Here is a 25,706-nt window from a genome sequence, read left to right on the forward strand (position 1 = left end):
GCTTATATACAGGTTACCCCGGAACCTTAAGAAGCTCCAATGTGGCTTATTAGCATGACATTAGTACAAAGCACAACTTTGTTTCATTACCTCCATGAAATGTCATGGAATGGAGGTTATATTTTCTGTTATGTGTCTCTGTCTGTGTAGATGATTACTCAAGAACGGCTGGATGGATTGGTTTCATACTTGTTGTGTTGGTGGGGTGTGATGAAAGCTCGAATCGATGAGATTTTGGGAGCCGTATCTGTCGTTATAATCGATGTAATAATATCAGAAATCACCCCTATATTTGAGATATATTGGTACAGGCATCGTGCTTTATGTGTTTGTTAGCTTAGCTCCAAGCAGATGGTGAGGTGACAGCTGTTTGGGGAACCCCGAGATTTTTTAATATGATAATTAGTTTTATTTATGTCTGCTTAGGATATCATGGAGATGTGAAGCGTAAGTATAATTGTAAGAAGTTGAGGTACATTTAACGATAATGCTTAACAGGTATGGATGTCTCACATACTGTACTGCTGATTTGAGTGACATGGTGATTAAAATGCCATTAGGTCCTCTCATCTGGGTTGGTTGTCAGAAGTTTTATGGGCGATACAGATGTTCTGATTTTGTTACGATAAGGGACAGTTGTTAGTTGTCTCTTTCGTAGCCAATGGTACTTGCTTTTTAGCAGACGAGCTGGCGCCAAGCATACCAAAGACTTTAAAAATGGTACATGCTGCTTTCTCTGCTTAGCACTCAGCATTAGGGAAAGTGTATGGAAGTTGAACACACACCACTACCAGTGGACTACCCCCTGCTGTAGTGATCGCACAAAGTTGTGTGATCCATGGCTACTGAAACGGAGATGGGCGCCGCCCTATGCGCCATCAGGCGTGGGAAGGAACTTTGACTTTGAAAATGGATGTTTCACCCAGGTGCATAACAGAATGGGCGGGTGCAACATCCATGGACCTTATTGAAGAGTATGTAACAAGATCATTCGTCCTTTATATCTTAGTAAAATGGTGACTTGAGAAGGCCATGCATTATAGGTTTTTCAAACACATTACAGATCACAAATTGGTAATACTGACCTTATAGGTACATATACAGGTCAGGGTCGTGGGACGGAAGACAGCTGACTTTTAGCCGAGGTATCAGTATCCGCCCTTATCTTACAACATAGTGGGTGTGACTATTTATATAAGACAAAACCTTGTAATGCCACACCATTCTTCATCCGGGCCTGAGGCAGACGGTTAAGACACTCGGTGAGTTCTTGTTATTTGTGTTCCGTCAAAGCTGAACAATGGATAAGAGAGAAGATTAAAACATAACGAGGGAAATATGACCTTATAGCGTCTCATAGGTATAAAAATTTTTCATTTTGCAACATTTCATTTTTGCGACATAATACTGTAATTCTCTAAGCATCGCAAATTTCATAGTTGGCTTGCCTAGCACAGAAGTGATTAAAGAAAGAAGGATCGAGGGATGAAAAAACAGAAAAATTACGTTTTCTTTCGAAGGACAGACATAGCTGCATTGTGTTGCTTACCGCATATTTTGTCAGTTTTTCGTAAAAGTCGGATGTTTAATATGTAGCAAAAATATGAACCATTCTTTTTCATAAGACACGAGAACCCGGCTTTTCACTTAACCCGGGTACCATAGTGCTCAGGGCTCTGTCGCATAGGTCGTGCAAAATTCAGTTGTCCTGTTACGGAAAAGATGCGTTAGATCCTTGATTGATCTTGATTCTGTCACATCTTGATTGAAAATTGTACGACATCAAAACCATACAACGGCCTACGCCGAACGCGAATGTGCCGTTAGTTAAAAGAGAACTCCAGAAGGGGGTGTTATTTTCTGACAGACAATTGATTTTAGCAAGTAGGAAATGTATGCAACCTTACTGTGTACGTGTAAAGCAAAATGATCGTGTGTTGGAACGTGAAGAAAGCACGGTGGATGTTGCCCGTATTTTGACCCATATCAAGTCGTGTAGGCTGACCTTTTTCATATGTAAATATGGACGAGCCACATAACGAATGACAAAAATTGTTTATTTGCTTGACACTTCATACGCAAATTATCGTGCTGCACCTTTTGATAAAAGTAAGCGGGTGTGGTCAGAGGCAAATGGAGGATAGCCCATGGCTATGGAGGATAGGGAAGGATGGGGGGAGAGAGTCATGTCCATCCGCACGTGCAACCAGCACGCCCGGATGATGATGATGGCATTGTATGTAGTACTAGGATCTTCCTGTTTCTGAATTTTATATTCAATTCATGACTGCTAATTCTCATACACAAGTGGCCAAGTCTGTTACGATGCATGTTCTTTTTTCATTACGATCCAAACGATCAACGCAATATGCTGTGTAACTATGGATCTTTATATCTATTGAGTTTATATCTATGATCTCTCTCTCTACCTATAACTTATACCTATATTCTACATCATAGATCTTCAAAGTACGCGAGGAAATACATGCATATGCGCTTGCACTGCGCACCGTTCGCTGTTCAACGGTTGACACACAAAAATGAAAACCACCTTTGTCATCGGGCTGACGCTATTGTTAGTAGAGAGTGGTAAGCATTGTAACATGTTTTTCATTTTAGCTTGTTAAGATCTTTTGGTTAATGAAATAGTTCTGATTGCAAACTTTCACCAAATAAATCATATATTTACTGGAGGGATGTAAGTAATAACGATAATTCACCGGTACTCTTGTCATGAGGTGTAGATATTGACGTTTCCCCCCAAGTTTATAGAATCCAGGATGAATCTAGTTAGAAGTACGACTGTACGATTATCAGTGTCAGATGATGCTAATGCTAATAGACATCTATACTATACATTCACACAATAACATTAATACAATTGTAACTATAAGGGAATTCTTGCTGCTATTATCGTCAAATTAACAACACAGTGTGTACTATGTGCAGATACATGTCTAAAGAAAAATGTCTTTAACCTTGCTAAAATCTTTTATCATCTTCAGCTTTTGGGGATGAAACTGGAGACTTTAATGGATACCACTACAGGGCGGTAACAAGTCGCCTCAATTATGATCAAGCCCAAGGGAGGTGCATTTCGTATGGTGGGTATCTGGTACACATCAAATCTTCCAGACAACAGAGTTTCCTTGCAAACATGGCATCAGCAGCTTCTGGATCAGGCTATTGGATTGGCTGTTCTGATCGACAGGTATTGACTTGCAATTGAATTTCATTGAAATGTATATTTGGGTTAAAAATTAGATACCAACTGGTGCCACAAAACTCTATCAAAAACTAGCTTGTGTAAATGTGATGGACATCTTTTCTCTACGGAGAATGATTACCTATGTCACGTACATGTATTAGTCTACGTTGAGGGGCCACCTTCTTGCGCTGTGAGTACGCTATGACGGCCAAACTTATCAATAGATCGTTCGGTATGCCATAAATCCAATGTGGTCATTGGATTAGATATGCTTACGGACACAAACGTACTGGATTTGTTGCAGTAAACGTGTGTTTCGATCAGTTCAGGATAGGATATTGTATTGAGGAGGCATAAAATCTACGATTTAAGATGCCTAGAAAAACAATCATGCTGAATTTTCGTGTGTATAAGTTGGTTCTTCCGCATAATATTAATTCATAATGTTGAATATGGTACTGGTATCAATTTCTGAAAACTTTATTCTTTGCAGACTGAAGGCGATTGGCGATGGAGCGATGGATCTCCGCTCAGCTACACCCACTGGTATGTAAGACAACCAGATGACTACAAAGGCGCCCAGGACTGCGGGATACTGAGGGATGATTACGACTTCTTTCATTGGGATGATGCGGGATGCACGGGAACCTACTATTCTCTGTGTCAAATCGGTAGAATATCTCATACTCCGAATGAAATAGCAACTACAGAAATCTCTATCGCGGCTAATACAGGTTTGCGATAGCATGCAAATGGAAACTTGCATTTTAAGCATGAAGAGGGAATATGTTGATTTTGTCCCACTTAGATAGAGACGAATGTGCCGATAACAACGGAGGATGCAGTCACAGCTGTGTGAACACTGGTGGGAGCTACCACTGCACCTGCCCTGATGGGTACCGGCTGGCGGGGGCAACAAACTGCGTGGGTAAGTACATGTTAGCAGCTTTAAGAATCATGTTTGGATGTATAATCTAACTGAATCTGTGCTGGATTTGGCATCATTGGTTTATCACAAAACAAATGTTGCACTACAGAAGTCAACGAGTGTGACAGCAATCCATGCTGCAACGGCGGGACCTGTCAGGACCTGATAGACCGGTACAGGTGTGTCTGTCAACCAGGATGGACAGGAGTCAACTGTGAATCAGGTAGACGATAATGCTGCGTCGATTTAAGTCCATCGTATTTGAATTTTGATGTTGTTACATAACATCGATAGAAATGATATAAAGAACTGATATAGGCTTAGTTGAAAGCACAGTCCAGCTGATGTTCAAGTAATACATGTATCTTTAACAAAAGCTTAAAGAACTACTCCGATCATCGGTCAACGGAATGCTTCTTGTCATGTTTTCTCTTGATTAGTTCTTTAAACATCTTTGTCTCACTTTGTCAATCCATTTGTACATCAATGAGTACGTCTAGTCTATGGTAACAAACAGATTGCTGAGAAGGTGCGTTAAATAAAGGTGCTCCAATAGATACTGATCTGTGCATGGTAGCTATTGGCATGTTTTCTGCTGGCTTACATTTTGCATTCAAGTTTAGTCTAAATCATACACTCGGCCCTACTACCTGACAGTGTCTTTCATAATTTCCCGTTTTTATTTTCCTTATTGTGGTTCTTTTAGCGGGTCGGGAGACATCCGTCCTAATCCATTTCCAGTCCGTCGTACAGAAATTTGTTGCATATTATATGCATATTTCCAGCGTCAATTTTACTTTCTTTATTTTCCGCGGTGAAGCTAATATTAGCAGCTGTTAGAGTCATTCAACACGGTGTCCTTTACCGAGTATTTAACAAACACAAGAAAAAACAATATTGTAGGACGAAAATCATTGTCTTAGTCTGTGTAACGCAAAACAAAGCCTGCTGTCCGGGGCTAAATTGGCCCCTCCCCGCAGAATAAGATGTAGGGCGGGCCGTATAGTAGCGCGATTAAATCAGACTATCATTGTCTGTATTACAGACATAAATGAATGCGATGCCAATGCTGGGCAGGGACCTTGTGATGCTACAAATGGTATCTATTAGAATTCTCCTGGAAGTTACCGCTGCTGGTGTAAACCTGGGTTGGAACTCCAAGTTGACCTTCACAGTTGCAGAGGTATTTCGTTTCTTATTAGGCTTACGGCGATTCAAATTACCACCTCCGTTAATATCTCAGTACACTTGCAAAAAGAATATAATAACCAATAATTCAAACAAATGTCGAACTTATTGCTGTGTTAATTTCTAATCTAGATTTGGGGTAGAAAGTACTAGAACCACAAATAAGAACGAACAGGTTCTCTGTGATCGATACATTGATAACTTAGTAATCATACACAATGTACAGTTTATCAAAATATCGGGATTCCACATACAATACATTATTCAAACAGTGAGTTATAACAACAATATTAGAAAATTAACAAATTGTTTCCAATGCCTTGTAGCGTTTTCTTTTTCAGATGAGATATGTTTAAGCAATGTGTTTGCAGTCTAATTTGACGTATTTCATAATTTAGACATAAATGAGTGTGACGAGGCCCAACACGACTGTGAGCAGACGTGCCTCAACATCAACGGCGGATTTTCATGCGGATGTGACGGCGGTTTTCTCCTCAATGCCGATGGGAAGACTTGCTCAGGTAACGTTTTCCCACTGTATGAAAATTGCATCGATAGAATCATTTGCCATTTGCCTTGAAAAACGACGTATCAAAGTCTGCTACTACACAAAGGTCATTGTATACATTTCAGATGTAGACCCAAGGCCTCCATGACTGTGATCAAAGATGTCTGAACACATACGGCGGGTTCTCGTGCGGATGTAACGACGGTTTCTCCCTCAATGATGACGGGAAATCGTGTTCAGGTAGCGTTTTCTGTTGGTTGTTGTAGAAATGGTTTTGCAATATACAACTCTGGGGACACAAAATAACGCTTTTATTGTGAAACATTTCATAAACACATCTGAATACATGCAGCTGAAGACGACTGCTTCATCGGAGCATGTGATAACGGCGGCACATGTTTGGACGGAGACCACACCATTTCCTGTCTGTGTCCGGCAGGGTACAAGGGAGAGAGATGTCAAACTCGTAAGTTGTTTTCCATTGTGGCTTTGATCACAAATAATACTCTGAATGATTTATGTTTGCAAGAATAAAACAAATATGGCAGTTAGAAAAGGCAGTAGACTACATTGCTCCCTTGCTCACCCGATCACAACGGAAGGAATGTATGACTTGTAAAGTAGCGTATATTTACATAATTGATACTATCAGTATGTAAAAGTATTACACAATTGTACATCGTTAATGTAAGATATGCCACATAATAATACTGTTTCACCAACAAGATGTATCATACATAACAGCCCCTTGTAGTGAAGACTTCGACTCTCCTCAAAATGGCGGCAAAGTGTGCACAACCTCTGACGTCACAGATGACACTATGACGTGTACGGTGTTCTGTGAAGGTGACAGGGAGTTTGCAGTTCGTCCAGCTGACGCCTACATCTGTAACTCGCAAGGTATGTTGTAGTATGGGCTTCAGTTACTATATAAATAGATATCTGATTCAATTGTATCATTGTACTATCGCTAGTAAGATGAAACATTTTAGAAGCTCAATTGTAACTGTTTAAAATAGCTTAATATAGATATACTGATGTCAATGTGTTGATACTGCTTCAATGCAATTCAACTATATTTGCTAATTCTTATGAATAAATTATATGATTGTTTAATTATTGACTATCAGGTATTTGGAGCGCGGTGTTCGAAGGTTCAAATGGTCCACAGCCACTGACGCCTGGTAGTCAACCATGGCCAGACTGTTCAGGTGGATGGATAAGATATTTCCGTTAGATCCGTACAGAAGCCCATCGACTACATTGTAGGAGTTTAGAGTCTAAGTATCCATAGCATGCATAGTTTCTAAGCATAGGCTATAAGTATTCACAGCATAGCTTCTCACAGCAATTGTTATGGACAGATTAAGATGTGTGTGGGTGTGTTTGTGTGTTTGCTTTCAACATTGTACATTTAAAGATACATTTACTTAAGCCTACAGCATTACTGTAGTATCAACTCAAAATTGCATACACTGCTTCGCTGCGACATATGAAGCTGCTAGTAACATCTGTGCACATTGCTAAGCATTCATTTATGATCAAATGTAACAAGGTATTCTGATAAACGAAGTCTATTTTTTTGTAGAGAAGACCATCACCCAAAATAGGTCATGCCAATCATCACGTTATCTGTATCATCAATGAAACAAAAACAAAAAATCTACAAACGCTCAAAATATTTATGGGGTTTACGGGGTCTCCCAACTCTTCTTACATACATACATACAAAGTCATACTCTTATCGAGTTGTAGCATTAACAAAGTTCCGCTTTCAGTGCGATCTATCATTCATCATTACAGTTTCCAACTCTTGTTAGATCAGGTTTAACTCACAGGTATTTACCAATTACAATTTACATGGTCATTTGAATTCAAACCCACACATAAATGATCATCACAGCCAGATACCGCCCAGGAAGACCCCATGTGGCAGGACACCTCTTCTACTTCTATGACGGTGACTGCCAGAGTAGCATGGAAGAGATCATTTCTAACTTTCGGCAGCTCTTCAGCCAGTTACCGTCCAGTCAGTCTGCTGGAGACATCTCCATTCAACTGGACACACTTGAGCTTGACTGTGGAGGACAAGCAAGGAGCCCCGATAGCACGAAGAGATATTTCCTTAACCGACGCGTTGAGAGAGATGCAGACGGCTTCACTCTCCACTTTGAAGTTGTGGCCACGTCTGCGCAAGAGACCATTACTGAAAACGTGCAGTTTGACCTTGTGTTTGCCTTGGACGACATCTACTTCGAGATCGAAGACAAAATGGCGTCCGATGAATTCAACATGGTCATCGGAGGACAGCCGGCCATGGCAGGGTCTTTTGACATGGGTTTTGCAGAGATAGACGTCAACTGCACTGACGGACAGCTCTCGTACAAGGACGACTATCAAGCATATTGCAGTAAGTTTTATCATCATGGTATAATAAGCTAAACCAGAAGGACAAGTGTTTAAAACGTCAAGTCTCGTTTCCAAGCCTTGGACGAAAAATCTGTACATGAATGCACTAAACAGGCTTGATATAACGTCGACTGTATCCGTGGTTTTGCATCAACAGCCTAATAGATGTAATTATATAAGATGGTGGCCATGATCTAATACAATGATATGCAGGAACATACATCTGAATAGTGCATTCATCAAGAACACCCGATACGTAATGGAATAAAACAGGTATACTATTTACTCACAGCTGACTGTCCACGAGGAACGTTTCATGCCGCAACCACCGACACCTGTGAGGACTGCCCTGTTGGACAGTACCAAGACGTCTCTGCCCAAAGTGCCTGTAAATTCTGTCCCAGCAATACATGGACAGTATTCCCTCGATCAGTGGAAGTATCAGAATGCGTCTCGTGTAAGTAAATTTCTTTTTTTTCAGTAGGACAAACATTTTCTTGTGGATGTGGATGTAAAGCAACTATTCGTCCAAAATTACCATGATCAACTATTTCTTATGTTCTAAAATTGCATTTAACATTACCTTACGACGTCTCATTCTACAGTCTGCGATGGAATACAGGGTCCGTGTTCCAGTTGCAGATACGAGAAGAGGCAACTGATGTGTAAGGTAAGCGCTTAATTTTCTAGCATTACCTAGATCTTTGTTATTTGCTCCTAGATTTTAGCCAGTTTAGCTCTAGCCATTTACCACTGATATCTCTCCCTTCCAACAACAAAGCTGAAATCCAGACTAATTTGCATTTGTGCATGCCAGATCAGGACATCTATTGATATTTTACACTTGTTACCACATTATGTTTTAGTGTGACGTCGGGTATTCTGGATCCAACGATGGACTGACCTGCGGGATCGATAGTGATCAAGATGGCTACCCGGATGCTTCCTTGCCTTGCAACGATACATCTTGTCAACAGGTGTGTTATACAATACAATACAATACAATACCTCCCATATAAAACGCAATAAGTCCTACCAAGTCCAATCGATTCTAAGTACTATAAAAGGACCTTTGTTCATTTGTTTGGGGAAGTAAGGGATCGAAAGTATTTATTTTTTATATTTCTGTTACTGTGTACAGTATGATTAAGTTATTCTGTATTTGTACTTTAAGTTTGATCAACAAATTTGATTGCCTAAGTTCGTCTCTGTCTAATCATATATACTTTTCTGTGGCGCTCGCTGTAATATGTAATATAAGTTTTTGTACTTGAGTGTAGCGCCATGCCTTTGTCTTTGTCTTAGGATGCGTCTAATAAAAAACAGGTGCGTGTCATTCTAGGTCAAATTTCTAAAGAACGTACGCCTCAAAAGTGTTTTCAACTACATTTTTTTTTTACAATTTCCTAATTTAGGATAACTGCCCACGGACTCCAAACAGCGGACAAGAGGACGCGGACGGCGACGGTTTAGGCAATGCATGTGACGATGATGCAGACAATGATGGTTTTCTCAACATCTTGGTACGTTCCGCCATTACAATAATCATACTTCAAAGTAGCCAGTGATGCACATGGAATATGGCCTGTTTTATCACAATGCAGTTTACTTGTAGTAACATACATTCTCATAATTCCACCAGGTGCCATTATACCGCCACCTCAAAAAAACGTTGTTATAGAGGCCTTCTCAAGACTGTCTTCAACACCTAAATATCTGAATTGTATTACATTTAGGATATATAACATTCGGTGTTATAGACAATCTTGGAAATACCTCTATACTAACGATTTTTGAGGTGGCGGTATTATGGCACCTGGTGGAATTATGATAGTCGATGTTAGATCAGTCTAACCTATCACTTAATGGTACATAAACCTGACATTTTGATGCCTTCTTTAAACAGGACAATTGCCCACTGGTTGATAACTTCCACCAGACGGACATAGACGGGGACGGGGTGGGCGATGCTTGTGACAACTGTCCGATGAACATCAACTCTGACCAGAAGGACACCGACAACGACGGTTTGGGTGATGCTTGTGATCAGGACAGCGATGGAGACGGCAAGTAATTTAAAACACATGTGAACGCATTGCCCTTTTGGCATCGTTAGTTCTGACCACTTACCATATAATTACCGTTTTCGTTAGTATGCTATCATCTGTATATGAATGTCAGCCAATCATAAGTAGTGTGTAATCATCCATGTTAATCTCATGTTACTTATAGGACTCATAGACCACCATGACAACTGCCCGTTCCTGTACAATAATATTCAGCATGATGCAGATGGAGATGGTATTGGAGACGCTTGCGACAACTGTCCGAACGTTCCAAATGCTGATCAGGTAATTATATACAATCATAATATAGTCAGATGACGTCGACCAATCAGAAGGCTACATTTTTGCCCCATTAACCTCCATTACCTCATTTGGTTATTAAGATCCCATATACTACCCTCTTTTCCAAGGTTCCTATTGGTCCAATTTATTTGTAACGTTACCATTACATGGGAGGGGCGTTTTTTTTTCAACTTCGATTCTAAGGAACTTTCTGATAGTGAAATAGACTGACTTATATGAGCATGGAAATTCTATGATTACTGTGGTTAAGTTGAAATTCAATTGCAACAAAACTCATGTGTACCGAAGCCCTGGAAAACAAAGTAGCCATATGCATCTTGGTCGTTTATTTGTTTGATATAGGAATCGACGATATGTCTTATAAAAACGTATAGACCTCGGGGCGGATAACAAACCCTACAGTCATGACAAGTCGTCTATCATTTAGACAAATGCTAACAGTTAAGGAACCGCAAGGAATATATGACAGGATCAGAACAACCATCATCTCTCATAATCACAACACAAGACTTTCACACAAGGGGGGGGGGGGGGGTTCACTCTGCCCAAACCCAGAACAAAAGCACTCACTAGGACATTCCTTTACAGATGCACAAAGACATACAATTCACTACCAAGCCACTTCACATCAAGAAACTGCACAGAATTCAAAAACAGAATAAGAGAATACAGTAAACAAGACAAAACAGCACCACTGAGTATGTGGTGGTAGCATGATGATTATACAGTTTTTGTTCTTTAGTATATTTATGGTCCAAGATAAGATAATATGACACTTTTCTATTAACGTTACATGTATCTTATTCAGCAGCATTATTCTGTTCTTTTGTAAATACATTAGTCAAGGTTTTACGTTATATCATTCCTTACCGTTACGACTACTTTATTTTGGACATACTTCCAGCTGCATATGAATTTTACACAAGTCTGTTATGTTTTGTTAATCATTATTTCCATTTATTTTCTGCATACAAATACCAGAAGATAATTCTGACGTTTTATTTTGACCTTTGACCTCTCATGTTTCAATTTAAGTTACCTCAGTTAATTTTGTTACTGTTCTGTTTACCAAGTGTATAAGTTTTGTTGATTATGTTCGTTTTTATTGTATATACCTATATTTGTCGGACTCCAGGAAGAATAGCGGCACCACTTCGGTGGTACCGCTAATGGAGATCCAAATAAAACAAACAAACAAACAAACAAATCTATACGTCATATTTCATTGAGTGTTGTAAAACGCGTCCAGCCTACGCCTGAAAGCAGTAGGTAATACATTGCATTTGTCGTTAGTATTTTTGTTTTATCTGCAGGTTGATGCAGACCAAAATCAGATTGGGGACGCCTGTGCAAATGCTATCGACAGGTATGAAACATTGCCTATGACTCAGCGTGTTAACAATAATATCCACATTTAGTTTGACGTGATTATCACCAATGTAAATAATATGACTCTCTTCAAGTAATAAGACCTCAGTTCCATTATAGTATATGCTTGCTATGTTAAGAAGTTCGGTTAGTCATCGTTGCTAGAAAGGCAGTAAACGGACAAGCTCAACTTTACAGCGATGCGGACGGTTTCCCTGACAGCCTGGATAACTGCAGGATGGAGCCAAATGCTGCACAGCTGGATACTGACAATGATGGCTATGGTATAGCATTCCTTATGATTTCCTTTTATGTCTCAACAGGACTTTCAATAGTTGAATCAAGTTATCACTATATTTGCTTTTGGTGGGATAGAAATGTAATAAACAGAATTTAAGGGGTACTTTGTGCCCAATATACATTTCTGATTACCACTAGGCAAGAAAGCCAACATATTATCTACAATCCTTACTCAATAAGCCATTAGTTTATGAAGTATTTACAATAGTCAGTATTTGAAAGATTTTACGAAACCATCTTTTGGACAAAACACAGACATTGTTAACGCTAACCTGCAGGAGACGAATGTGACGATGACGACGACAATGACACAGTGCTCGATGACGTTGACAATTGCCGTCTTCTGCCCAATATGGACCAAGCTGACTTTGATGGTAAAGATATCATCACACACATCTTATGTTTCGTCAAAATTTCTAATTGAATTCTTAAATTGAATTGAAATTAAAGTCTTCTTACACTACTACAAAATACTGCGTCCAGGTACATAATGAAATTTCAGTCTTTTCATATTCTAAAGCTGCAAAATGGTTTCCTATGTTTTCCAGGTAATGGTATCGGAGATGCCTGCACTCCTGACTTCGACATGGATGGAGTGGTTGACACTGATGACATTTGTCCTGAAAATAACGCCGTCAGCAGGACGGATTTCAGGGACTACAACACCATCAATCTTGGAGACGGCAGCTCCAATAACCCACCGAATTGGGAGTTTCTTAACGATGTAAAAGCTTTCTTTCCCATTACTTAGTTGTTTCAAAATCACGTTAAAGAATACATGCATGATATAACAAAATTAATTACATTAATCAACAAGAGACATTGAAGACATTGACCTTTGGGTTCACAACACATTTTATTTGTGCTGACATACCAAATATCATCACAATCCATCCTGAGGTTCTTAAGTTATAGCCTGAAATACACAGAAACACACGGACACAGCAAATACAAAAGAAAAAATACCTAATTTTTTTTTAATAAAGTACCAATAGATCTTAGTGATGCTATTGACCACGGATGGGACTATCATGAGATTTTCTGACTGCCTAGTTTAATACTAGAGAACAGGCAAAGCGTTACAATGACAGAAAATCAGCTCTCAATATCGTATCTTCAACAGGGTGCGGAGATAACACAAAACGAGAACAGCGACCCCGGAATACTTCTTGGTAAACATTGATATTTCTTATCATAAATTTTTTAAACCTTTTTTAACCTTCCCCCTTTTTTCTGTTCACATGGTTTCGACTTCAATGTAACTTATTGATGTTCTTTATCAAAGTACCAAAATGAAATTGATAAAAGGATTATCCAAACAACGTGTTAATGATTTTGTTGCCAATGACAACCAAAGCATGCTATGAGGTCACGTGCCTCAAGTTGAAACTCCTGGTGGCTTTTTATTTAGTATCGATTATTGTAGTGATTGTCTGTACGACATTTGCAGGCACAACGAACTTCGACAGTGTTGACTATCGAGGAACCTTCTTCGTGAACACCCAGGTTGATGACGACTTTGTCGGCTTCGTCTTCAGCTACCAGAGCAACTCCCGCTTCTACCTGGTGTCCTGGAAACAGGCAGGGGACGGCAGTGGTGGAGAACCAGGTGTTCAACTGAAGGTATCTTCACAAATACACCACAGTACTCACGTTTGAGACCATGTTGTAGTATGTAAATATCGTTGGTGCAATGGATACAACTCCCAGTCTATAACACTGATTTCCTTGGGGCCATTGTCACTTTGCAGCTGGTGAACTCGACGACCGGACCCAGTCAGGACTTAGCATTAGCTCTGTGGAATGCAGCTAACGTTGGGGGACAGGTGAGACTTTCGATCCCTTCAGTGCAATCTTTAAGACAACATAATCTTTCAGACAACACAATATTAAAGACAAGTCATGGGCAAGATGCTAGATTCATGTTTTGATATCGGATAAAAACGCAATGTTTTCCTACCTGTACCAAGACCAAGCTGCTGTGGGAGGACGCCAACAAGATCGGTTGGAATGACAAGACCGCCTACCGGTGGGAACTGAAGCATCTTCCTTCCATCGGCCTCATCAGGTACGAACCAATTATGCTTTTTATTTTCAAGTACATGTTTCTAAATGTGTTTGCTTTGTACTTCTTGAGTCGCTTTGACCTGCTGGTCGGTTAGTTGACTAGTTTATTGATTGGTTAAATGATTGATTGGTTGATTGATTGATTGATTGATTGATTGATTGATTGATTGATTGATTGATTGATTGATTGATTGATTGATTGATTGATTGATTGATTGATTGATTGATTGATTGAGAATTAAACGATACCTTTTCAAAGATTATGTCTTCGATTTCTTGGTGATGAATAAGAAAAAAGATTTTTGGAAAAGGTGTGGACCTGAATCTGGTTATATATAGGAAAATGATTTCAACGAGTTCACGTATAACGAAACAGCGCAAAATGTTGCGATGCTGCTCACTACGAAGCTATACCGAAATTCTAATTTCATGAGATGTCTTTTATATATCATACATATAGGTTGAAGCTATACACAGGAAGTCAGCTTATTGTGGACTCCGGTAACGTGGAGGACTTCTCCTTGCGTGGCGGCCGCCTTGGGGTATACTGTTACTCCCAACAGGACGTCATCTGGTCGGATCTTGTTACCAAATGCGACGGTACAGTATTTCGCTCTATTTGTTTTTCCCCCGTTCAATCTTTTTTTTTCCATCTAGATATGTGTAAGTGTACAAAATACACAATCTCAAGGATTAATGTTGCTAAGGATAGTCTTAAAAGACTATCCTGAGCAACATTAATCCTTGAGGTTTTGTTGCTCTCAAAGAGGAATCGCAGAACGTTTCGTATCCTTAATCTATGATATGCAAAGATTTTCGTCGTTGATAAATTCTACTGCTTTCTACCATTTTCATGTGTTTCAGACACCCTGCCTTAGGATTTCATTATCTGGCCGTGACCAAATCGGCCGTGACATTACAGCAGTGCATCAACACTTCTCCCCGCTCTGCTCAGCTCAGCTCAGCTCAGCTCAGCACAGCTCAGCTCAGCTCATCTTCTCTTTGATTATTTCTGTTTATGACATGCTAGTACTTATTTCTGATAATTTTCTTTGGCTTCCCAACAACAAACACGGAATGATAAATGACATGTTTTGAACTTGAACATTAGATTGGTAATTTCTGTGATCGACATTATTAATCAAATCTGTCGGTCAACTTAATGCGATTTTGATTTCGTAATAACGTTTGCACACATGTATGCACTGGCTGTATACTGTACACTGTGCTAGATTGAATTAAAGACGGCAAAATCAATAAAGCGTATAGTACAACAAAGGATGCCACCACAGATTGCACTCATTCATTCATTCATACGTTCATTCATTTCTTAGGGTGGTTATGTAGCTTTTGTCGCGTGACGCAATCGGCAGCGCGTTGGGCTCTGGCCCAAAAGGTCCCGAATTCGAATCCTGCCGTGTCACCGATCTTGTGCCCTTTACACGACTTTCCTCACTTAACTCAGGTGTAAACTAGAGTTCAACGAACCCATCTCTTCGCCAAATAATCATGCCTTTATTTAAGACTTTAAGGTCTTATTGTTCCTCACAAACACACAAACATTACCAAAACCAGACTGTGACCTGACAGATGACCTGGTAGCATCCCTGGTCAATCAGAATTTCATGCTTGTCAATTTAGACTTTGTCCCCAGTGTAAGGGCGTCCTCCAGCAAACCATCTGTATAACAGCTGTGTCCATAGATATAGGTCAAAATGAGATATATAGAGCACAGTTTATTTCTGTTAATAAGTTTTGCTGCAGTACCTTAGGAAGCCGCTAGGGGGCCCACTATCATAATTTATCTTCGTTTTCCTGACCCCTACCCACCTACCAAATATCATCAGGATTTTTTCAAGGCTTCTCGAGTTATGCATTCCACAAACAAAAGGACGCACACACTCGGCCCGCTACCGTCCTAACGGAAAATGCTACGTCAACTATTTTCAAACACAACCTTCCTTTCCGCAGCCGCTACTTAAATACTAAATATCATGAAAATCCATACACAGCTTCTTGAGTTATATGCTGTTGGCATGGATTTATGAACTTTCCTCATTAATTATGCAAATAAGCTACTGATTTGCATAATTAGTATTACATTGTATAAGTCATCACTCATTCTATCTACATACCGAAAATCCTGATGATCTGTTTACACGTTCTCAAGTTATCCTCGTCCAAAGTTTGAACGGAAATCGGTGCCTGCAGTTCCCAAAAAGCCGCTAGGGGGTCCAAACTCACAGCACTTACTCTCTGTTTCAAGGGCTATCTACCACTCAAAAATCATGACCACAGCATGTCCAGAACACGAAGTGCCAAAATTAAAAGTTTTGCTGCAGTACCTTAGACAGCCACTAGGGTGCCCATTATCGAACTTGACCTTCGTTTTCCTAACCCCAATCCACCTAACAAATATAATCAGGATCCATTCAAGGGTTCTCGAGTTATCTTGCTTACAGACAAACGCACTTACATACAAATCCCGCTACAGCACCATAGGTAAGAGCCAGGTAAACCATTTTCGCACTTGACCTTCCTCTCCAAAACCGCTACACACCTACCAAGTTTCGTGAAAATCGCCCAGCTAGATTTTGACTTATGCTGCCAAAAACAAACCGCAAAAAACATACCAAGCTCGCTGCAGTACCGTAGGAAAACGCCAGGTAAACCGTTTTCAAACTTGGCATTCCTTTCGACAACTGCTACACACCTACCAAAAATCACAAAGTTCCATCCACAATTTCTCGAGTTATATGCTGTTGACCTACATACAGACCCAAGTCAAGCAATCTCATACTCTTCTTGGCGAAGAGAATGAGTACCTAGCTGCGGCTAGTGGCAGGCCTTAGGGGTATGTTCGGGCATGGCGCACACGCTATACACGAGTCAGGGGTAGAAGGAACCCCTTGCATCCTTGGTCCCAAGTCCTCTTAGAAGAGGGAAAATTCATATACCTGCTGGGGCCCTCTTACACGATTAAAGCCCATGAGACACACGTTATACAAAAGTTGTATGACAGGAAATTTTAAGACTTCTGATTTTACTTATTGAAAGAATATCCTATAGCTAAAAATTCTCCAAGCATACACATGAACCCGCGCAAGTAACTTTGACAGCGCCGTTCTGTGTTCTTTTCATCCAGGTTATCATCCAACATGGCGCCCACGCGTGACGAAGCGGCTTTCGAACGTTCTGTGAAAACGATCTATTCTCGGCATTCGAGTTTTCAAACATGTACAATGCAAGTCACACAGGCGCACACGTACGCACAAACAATTGGACCCTCTCCAAGCGTAAACAGAGCCGAATGAAAACAACCGCCTGTTGTACTTTGGACTCATGATGTCGTCAGAGTCAGGTGACAAAGAGTCACCATAAGGGCAAAGCGGCTGGTCGAGGAACTCTGGCAGAAAAGTCGGGTTCTGTTACAAAATCGAAGGTTTGTACGTGTTTTTTTAGCTTCGTTTATATGTCTCTCTGTTTAACATGGATAATAGGAAACTATTCACAAACCGGATGTAACGTTATAAGTTGCTGTGTTCGTTCACGTTGACTAGTTAGGGCACAGTACGAAACCAAGCAAGCTTAAGCTGGTAATATGCCGTCTTTCTGTCTCTGATCGATACGGTACATGTTTATATGATTTTAATACAGTCCCCCTATATCAAGTGAAAAAGTACAAAAACACTTGTTGACGCTAAACAAAGTATAACATTAAAAAAGCAGCGCCATAGACGACCGATAGTACGTGTAGGGACGTACATTTTTGTGTGTGTACATAAGTCGGTGACGAAACAAATACCCTACAATATGTACATTACTGCGTTTCCAGCCATTGCTACTGAACTATTTACATGAGTAAAATTTGTCACGCCGTTTTCAAAGTCCTATTGATCTTGCTTCGATTTAGTGTCTGGTTGTTTGCTATAGTCAGTTATGTACTTGTTTTGCTGTACAGTTTGCTATATATATATGTGGTTCTTGTAACAGACTTAGGTTCCAAGAATGAGTTATCCACAGCAGCCCAGTGCCCCTGCATACCCACCCCCGGGAGCCTATCCACCCCCGGGAGCTTATCCACCACCACAGGCGGGCTACCAGCAGGCGCCCCCGCCATACCAAGGTGGCCCTCCCGGTCAGGGTCCTGCCCCACCATACGGCACAGTCTACGCCACACAGCCGCCAGTCGTACATCAGAAAACAGGTGGGGAAAAGTAGCGGAAATGACGTCACGGATTTTTCAGTACTCTGTCACGACTCGAACTCAGTCATAACTACCCCAGGGGTATCAACGTTAATAGACCACTACATATAAAAATGCGAAGAACAAAGAGATAGGCAACTTATGTGTGTGTGTAACTCAGAATAAAGAGATGGTAACTTATGTGTGTGTATATAACCCAGAATAAAGTACACAAGACACTTTGAAGTTTGGAATTCCAAGAACAGCACTGTAAACAAGGATAGCAATAAGTATGTAACAAAAATCACCACCGCAATGGCTTTATGGCGTTTACAACGTAATTTGCATAACAAAGGATGTTAATCTTATACAAAGTTACGTCAGTGCCGCTGAAGTTATATCTCTTACGATCACTTTCGCGGCGCCGGAAATCTATATTTTTAGACAAGTAAGTATAATTTTATTGATAAAAAGGTGTATGTTGTCTGTGTTATGCTAATTTTCAATCACAGTTTAACATCAAGTATAATATTCAATAGATGAAGTCGTTGGTCACGCAAATCCACTTTCTGTCACTCAGCTGGCTCCATCTGGTGGGAAGCGGGTGAACTGTAAATATTTGCTCAACCGAGCTAAGTCCAGGTCACAACAAAGGCAAAACATACATGCAGTAAAAGTATAATAGATCTAGTCTAGCAAAGAAGTTTGGTTTCTTTTCGCTTCTGGTGCGTGATGGTGAAACTGTAGGATTGTTTAGGTTTGGAAATAACTACATGGCCTTATTAACGCTATAACTGCCGCCCTCCAGTATACGTAAAATTTACTTGTTGACATAAAATTTACTTGCTGTGGCCTAAGTCCAGGTCACAACAAAGACAAAGCATACATGTGAAGTAAAATTATAATATATCTAGTCTAGCAAAGAAGTTTGGCTTCTTCTCGCTTCTTGGTGATGGTGAAACTGTAGGATTGTTTAGGTTTGGAAATTACGAACATGTCCTTATTAACGCTATAACTGCCGCCCTCCAGTGTACGTGTATGACCAGGACGCTGCCCGGCGTGAGCGGGAGGCCCAGGCGGCGGAGGACTGCGCCATGTGCGCCCTGTGTATGGCCTGTCTGTGCTGCTGTCTGGCGAACAACTGACACCAATGGAGATGAAACACGTTTACTGGCGTATATGATCAAATGTAGTAAAGCAGATGTAGTGCATATACAGAAATTAAATACTCTGAGATAAAGGAGTCAAATGTTGAAATGTCATAGTGACAAATACAACCAAATTTCTATGCAGCAAGTTGCTACTCATTACATTGTATCAATGATGGCAAGGATGTTAAGCTCTTTTAAGCTCCTTGATGATGGTAAATATTCCTCCGTGCAGTTAAAGCTATACGTAACGAGTCTAGTTTGACACAACCTGTGTACACCATGTTTCTTCCTGTATGAATGCAAATCATTCTATGTACAATATCAAAATTTATCTTGAACTTAAACCCGATGACATTTCATTGTGGTTATCATATGAGCATAATTGTCATACGAACAAAATAGATAAGCAGGGTTTTCATGAAATTTTCTGTGTATGTAACAATTATCTTAAGCCGTTGAATAAATGGCAAAAAGTTATATTCTTATATTTCTTAAATGCAATACATAACAGTTACCGGGTGTCAATTACCTCTGGGTGCAAATAGATATCGGGCTGTGGACCTCTTAGGCGTAAGGACTATAATAGTTTAGCACGAAAGGGCTATAGTTTAGAGCGAGGCTATGATATCCAGGCTACAGTAATTGATTTCCTTTATCTTTCATGCGATAGGTCTACCCATCTCTTGAAATACCTATTGCATCCGAAATTCAGAATATGATTTGTAGTCTTAACTCAGCTCCAGATAATGATGAATTAAGCCCCTTATAATTATATAAAGCAAATCAGCATGACAATACTAGAGTCCCACACGCATATTCTATAAATGTCCCCTGAGACTGGTATTGTCCCAAATAGATCATACCTCTTTTCAAATTTGGAGACCCCTTTTTATTGTCATATTACCGACCCATACCGACCCTTTTAAAACGTTCGAAAGAAATTAGTATATAATAGGATTTTGCAAACACCTGGGAGATAATAGAATACTTTAAGAACAGAACATCAATATGGATTCCGAAAACATCACCCAACATACATGAACCTCTTGAAATTAGAAGATAAAATCGCTTCGGCTACAGAAAATAATGAATTCACCTGTGGAATGTATTTTGTATCTATCTAGGGCATTCGGTACGATGAACCAATGAATATATTGATGGCGAAACTTACTGTAAAGCCTTTCAAGGCCTTGTCTTCACATGGCTAAAGATTAAAAGATTACTTATCAAATAGAAAACAGTATGTTTCTAATAATACACAGCCTTAGAATACAAAACTAATTTCCTTTGTCGTCCCTCAAGACTCTATTCTGGTGCCCTATTATTTGTAGTCTATTTCAACGATTTAGAGTACTAGTATGTATATATCAAAAGATATGCTATAGCATTTGTACTATGACACTAACTTTTTTTATCACACTCAAGATATGTTGGTGACATAGATGACGACATAGACAAACTAAAGAAATGCTTCGAAGCAAATAAAATTTTCCTGAAATGTTAAGAAAACAAATGGCATTATCCTTGCGGGAAAGAAAAAAAAAAGATGATGAAGAAAAAAAATGCAAAATAGACATTGATGGAACACCGATTAATCAAGTAACGCACGCATGTTCCTAAGGTGTTACCAGATGCCACCATTCAGGAAAAAAATTTAGTTGGAAAAACATTGACAAAAAGTTCATAAAAACACAGGTATCATCAGCATATTATGCTGTATTATGATATCTACCTAATTAGCATATTGTAACATATTATGGGCAAACACATACTCCATATCACTAAAGCCTATTCTTCTGTCGCAGAAACGCTTCGTCCATATTCGTATTCCGCCATAAGTGGAGCAAAATAAGAATCCAACGACAGCGAGCCCTATCATCATAAAAATAACCGCTGTTATGTGTGCATATAGCTCAGTCTGAATGCCGGAAGAATACATAATTACCTTTGCCAGAATGGCTAAGGTTATGTTTTTTGCTTGTGAGTCTCTGTGTCTGTGTGTCTGTGTGTCTGTGTGTCTGTGTGTTAACAGCATAACTCAAGAAGTCTTGGATGGATCCCGATAATATTTGGTAGGTGGGTAGGGGTCGGGAAAACGAAGGTCAAGTTCGATAATGGGTAACCTAGCGGCTTGCTAAGGTACTGCAGCAGAACCTCAATTTTTGATATCTCCTGTTCTGGACATCCTGTGATGATGATTTTTGAGTGGTAGATAGCCCTTGAGGCAGAGAGTAAGTGCTGTGAGTTTGGGCCCCCTAGCGGCTTTTTTGGAACTGCAGGCGCCGGTTTCCTTTCAAACTTTGGACGAGAATAACTCTACAACGTGTTGACGGATCGTCATGATTTTTGGTACGTAGATAGAATGAGTGATGACTTACATAATGGCATACTAATTATACAAATCAACAGCTAATTTGCATAATTAATGAGGAAAATTTATAAATCCATTGCATTCCATGATAGGACTTTCAAACTTGTCACATATGTAGCTGGGAAGGGGAGAAATGTTGATAGATATCAATTATGCAAATTATGGCCTCATTTGCATAATTAATGAGAAAATATGAACATGTTGACGGATCATCATGTTTTTTGGTATGTAGGTAGCGTAAGTGAAGACCTACATAATGAGATACCAATTATGCAAATCAACAGCTAATTTGCATAATTAATGAGGATATTTTCTAAATTCACTACATTCCATGATAGGACTTTAAAACTTGTCACATATGTAGCAGAGAAAGAGCATATGAAACGCAATGAACGCTGTTAAACTTCGAACCACTGAAACGCAAGGACACCAACAAGGCGGTCAGCATCTTCGAAGGTGGTTCCGGACCTAAAACGTTAAGATTTTATTTCTGCTCAAATGGGTAGAAATCCTGGCAGTTTGGAGGTGGGTGGGGCAGGGAAGGGTTTTTACTTTCTGATCGTGTTCTGATTAAAAGGCAAAAAATCTGAGATTTTGTGGTTATCAGGGGAAATAAAGTTGGGACTTGGGGGGGGGGTGTTCCCACTTGGTTTCCCACTCGGTAGTAAACTAAGTGTGATCGAGAGATTGTTTTGCTCATCTCGGAAGTTTGCGCTGTTAGATTCTTGGCGACAGTTGGGCTTTTGACAGCTGAGATGACCGACTTTCATATGTTTCTGTGCCAGTAAAGCGCTTTTCCCTCTTTTTTTATATTCAAGTGACCAGCGTCTGCCCTCCTGCCTCATTGGCATGGAAAGTGCGTGGAAACGCTCATTACTAGCTGACTGTAGTCAAACATTCGACGCACGTCTTACTATCATTTGAAGGATGGATGGGTCTTATCTTACAAGTTCCCAGATACAGGGCTGGGGGCTGGGCAGATGGTATTTGTTTTTTTGACGCATTGAGGACCTTTGATGGCCTGTGTGTAACATTTCTGATGCTTTCTACGGCCATTTCATCACTAGAAAAACAAATTCCACGTCTTTTTCCCAAACGGCCAACAAAAGTAGGGTAATGATAGCATTCCAGTTTGCCAGACAAGGACTTGCTATAGTTAATCAAGCCATCATTATCGCCGCAGGACATGCTGGAAAAAAATTTGTAATTTGTAATTGTGCTTGGCAAATTAGACGTCTTTTGTGTGAAACCTGACAAAAACAAATGTGAAGAAATGCTAGTTAGATAGAAAATGTAGATAAAACGTTTGATTGTAGGCTGATGAAAGTATATGCTTCGGTATATAATGGTACATACTTCAGAGGAATAGAGTAACGACCCATTTTCCCATTACGCCCGAGCGGCGCCTGCAAAGCAACGGAGAAGAAAAGATTGAAAAGTTTAGCCCCTGGCGGTTCTTAACACTCTGCGGCGCCGTTTTCAGTTTGATTTATACGCAGTCATATCTTCTGAACAGAATTTCCTCGTGTTGCAAAGGGCTTGTGACCGCGGAACGCTGTTTGTTAGTTCTCTACTATGATCTAACAGAAACTGAGACGCTCTGTCACCACAGTATAACGTTACAGTTGTTTTTATGTGAGCAGAACAGACAGAATTTAGCATGCAGTTTGGGGACGAATCTGAAAGAAAACAGAAAAGGAAAATCGTGAGAGGAAAGGTAAATGTGGACCAAAAGGAGTCTTCTAGTCACCACCATGTGGTTGTTCCTCAGTGACCACGCAGGGCAACTTGTAGGAAAACAGAAGGTGCATGATATGAAAATACATAGATGTATTATAACTTCAATCCCGTGATATCATTACCCTTTGAGTAACCTTGAACACACACACACATACACACGCACACACACACACACACACACACACACACACACCACTCTTGGCACAAGCACGCACGTAACGCACGCAGACACATAGGTATACATCAGTGACGGGCTACATTATGTTTATCTGGGTAAGCAAGCTCTGCTTATATAAAAGCTTTACCTTTGTGCTCAACTTTTGCTTCTAATAGCAGAAAACTGATCTTTGTTCAGAAGCCATTCTGATACAAGATATGAATACCCGTTTAAGCCGACGTCTTCTGAGTGGTAGCTATTAACCCGATGGACCTAGACGATAAAAGATTGATTGTATCTTACATAATACATCTTTGTCACTAGCACCATGCATTAGGTTTATGTGCTGACACGGTAATCGGGGTGCATCTATGCTAGTGACATGACAAATGGGGTTGAGGAACTTCAGAGATTGTACCTCCCCATTAGATCATCATTAGATCGCATTAACTGTGTGCCATTTCGACTATTAGGCAGTAAGTATAGCAGAACGAACATATGGTTTATAGGTTAAAGGTGGAGAAAACTTATTGGAGAATAGAGAAAACTTGTGTTTGATAGTTGGTTTGTTGCGACACAACCAGCTCGTCCCTTTTGCTAAAGTGTAATATACAGACAGAATGTTCGTTCTGTCAAGAGAGCCTACTGTCTATGCAAAGCACGGTATTTCGTATGTCGTAATTCCCACAAAGATTGAAGGCTGAACGACCTTTTCTGTCTCTTGAGTATGTGACAGGCACGAACTGTTTAACCGACCTAAGAAAATTGGCTGCAAAACACGACAGCGTGTACGACTACGATTTCTCTTGTTCATAAGATCAGTAACACATTATTGGGGGATATGATCCAAATAAACCGCTCCCGACAACAACATTGGACTGTTTCACATTTCTTTTTTATCTTGCTACAAACACTCGCGGATTTTAAATCTATCTTCGTTGTCATGTTAACGTCATTTTCCCTTAAATCAAAAGCTTGGTGTCCTTTGTTTTTTGGTCAAAATGCCAAAAGTACAGTACATAACCTTTCCCGTGTGGGGGTCGGAGTTTATGACAATGCTAAAATAACGGACAAAGCAATATTTGAGAGAAGTACAGTCAGAATCATGTGATTGGATACGCTTTATACACTACATGTGTCTTGTATACAAAAGTTGAGGCCAATCATTGAAACAATCTGTATTTTGGGAACGACCACACAATTTCCATTTATTCATAACCTCATTACGTTAATAGCCTCCCCTTGGATTGGTAAGCCCCCATTAACTTTATTGGTTACGTGAATTCAAAGCGCACGGAATACGTGTATCCAATCGGTCTTTTCCCAACCGACTGTAGTGTAGTGTACATAATGTAATAATCTTAACGCGTCTAGTGTTTGGCTCATGTTTAGATCTTGTGATATGCACGTGTGTGTGTTAAGTCATACTTTTTGCAGAAAGGTTGGGGTGATTTATACCCCTGTCATGTCCAAAGAGGTCGAGTGGTATTAACGTGTCAGGCTTAATCCTTTCATGTCCCCTGGTAGTGATGAACCAATCATTCACAAATTAAAGGCTGTCCTCCTCCTCGTCAAGCCCCGCCTCACCCAGCGACGCGTGCCATGCATCAATGGATGCAGTTCTCTCACGTTGTTATTATCTCTTTAGTAGCGTGCGCCATATAGCAGTGCGCGTAGTGTCTTCAGAATTCAGAAAGAGCCACGGAAGCAGAGCAGTGAGGTGGGATGTTCGCGGCCCGTGGCGCCCTAGCAGGGA

General features: G+C 40.1%; 4 protein-coding genes and 2 long non-coding RNA genes across 6 annotated transcripts; all 6 read left to right on the forward strand.

Moving 5' to 3' along the window:
- The first annotated feature begins 2,465 nt into the window (after nucleotides 1–2,465).
- LOC118413502 (alpha-N-acetylgalactosamine-specific lectin-like) lies at nucleotides 2,466–3,953 on the forward strand. The gene is made up of 3 exons (XM_035816992.1): nucleotides 2,466–2,589; nucleotides 3,006–3,211; nucleotides 3,702–3,953. Exons 1-3 carry the CDS (start codon nucleotides 2,541–2,543, stop codon nucleotides 3,951–3,953), a joined length of 507 nt encoding a protein of 168 aa, XP_035672885.1. The 5' UTR covers nucleotides 2,466–2,540.
- A 74-nt stretch (nucleotides 3,954–4,027) lies between these two features.
- Nucleotides 4,028–5,839, forward strand: LOC118428176. The gene is made up of 4 exons (XR_004832618.1): nucleotides 4,028–4,136; nucleotides 4,246–4,359; nucleotides 5,182–5,319; nucleotides 5,723–5,839. It is a non-coding gene; the product is annotated as an uncharacterized LOC118428176 (long non-coding RNA).
- A 354-nt stretch (nucleotides 5,840–6,193) lies between these two features.
- Nucleotides 6,194–7,082, forward strand: LOC118428191. Its single transcript, XR_004832623.1, has 3 exons — nucleotides 6,194–6,298; nucleotides 6,577–6,732; nucleotides 6,963–7,082. It is a non-coding gene; the product is annotated as an uncharacterized LOC118428191 (long non-coding RNA).
- Nucleotides 7,083–7,522: 440 nt separating this feature from the next.
- On the forward strand, nucleotides 7,523–10,315 carry LOC118413555 (cartilage oligomeric matrix protein-like). The gene is made up of 6 exons (XM_035817117.1): nucleotides 7,523–8,242; nucleotides 8,534–8,698; nucleotides 8,847–8,911; nucleotides 9,108–9,218; nucleotides 9,657–9,764; nucleotides 10,148–10,315. Exons 1-6 carry the CDS (start codon nucleotides 7,723–7,725, stop codon nucleotides 10,313–10,315), a joined length of 1,137 nt encoding a protein of 378 aa, XP_035673010.1. The 5' UTR covers nucleotides 7,523–7,722.
- Nucleotides 10,316–12,216: 1,901 nt separating this feature from the next.
- On the forward strand, nucleotides 12,217–15,761 carry LOC118413661 (cartilage oligomeric matrix protein-like). The gene is made up of 9 exons (XM_035817223.1): nucleotides 12,217–12,262; nucleotides 12,557–12,652; nucleotides 12,827–13,002; nucleotides 13,402–13,450; nucleotides 13,729–13,901; nucleotides 14,030–14,104; nucleotides 14,249–14,346; nucleotides 14,806–14,945; nucleotides 15,210–15,761. Exons 1-9 carry the CDS (start codon nucleotides 12,217–12,219, stop codon nucleotides 15,221–15,223), a joined length of 867 nt encoding a protein of 288 aa, XP_035673116.1. The 3' UTR covers nucleotides 15,224–15,761.
- Nucleotides 15,762–17,578: 1,817 nt separating this feature from the next.
- LOC118425642 (cysteine-rich and transmembrane domain-containing protein 1-like) lies at nucleotides 17,579–20,163 on the forward strand. The gene is made up of 3 exons (XM_035834621.1): nucleotides 17,579–17,787; nucleotides 18,339–18,552; nucleotides 19,561–20,163. Exons 2-3 carry the CDS (start codon nucleotides 18,354–18,356, stop codon nucleotides 19,674–19,676), a joined length of 315 nt encoding a protein of 104 aa, XP_035690514.1. The 5' UTR covers nucleotides 17,579–17,787; nucleotides 18,339–18,353; the 3' UTR covers nucleotides 19,677–20,163.
- The last annotated feature ends 5,543 nt before the right edge of the window (nucleotides 20,164–25,706 follow it).

This window comes from Branchiostoma floridae, chromosome 1, assembly GCF_000003815.2.
Source record: "Branchiostoma floridae strain S238N-H82 chromosome 1, Bfl_VNyyK, whole genome shotgun sequence".
Lineage (NCBI taxonomy): Eukaryota > Metazoa > Chordata > Leptocardii > Amphioxiformes > Branchiostomatidae > Branchiostoma > Branchiostoma floridae.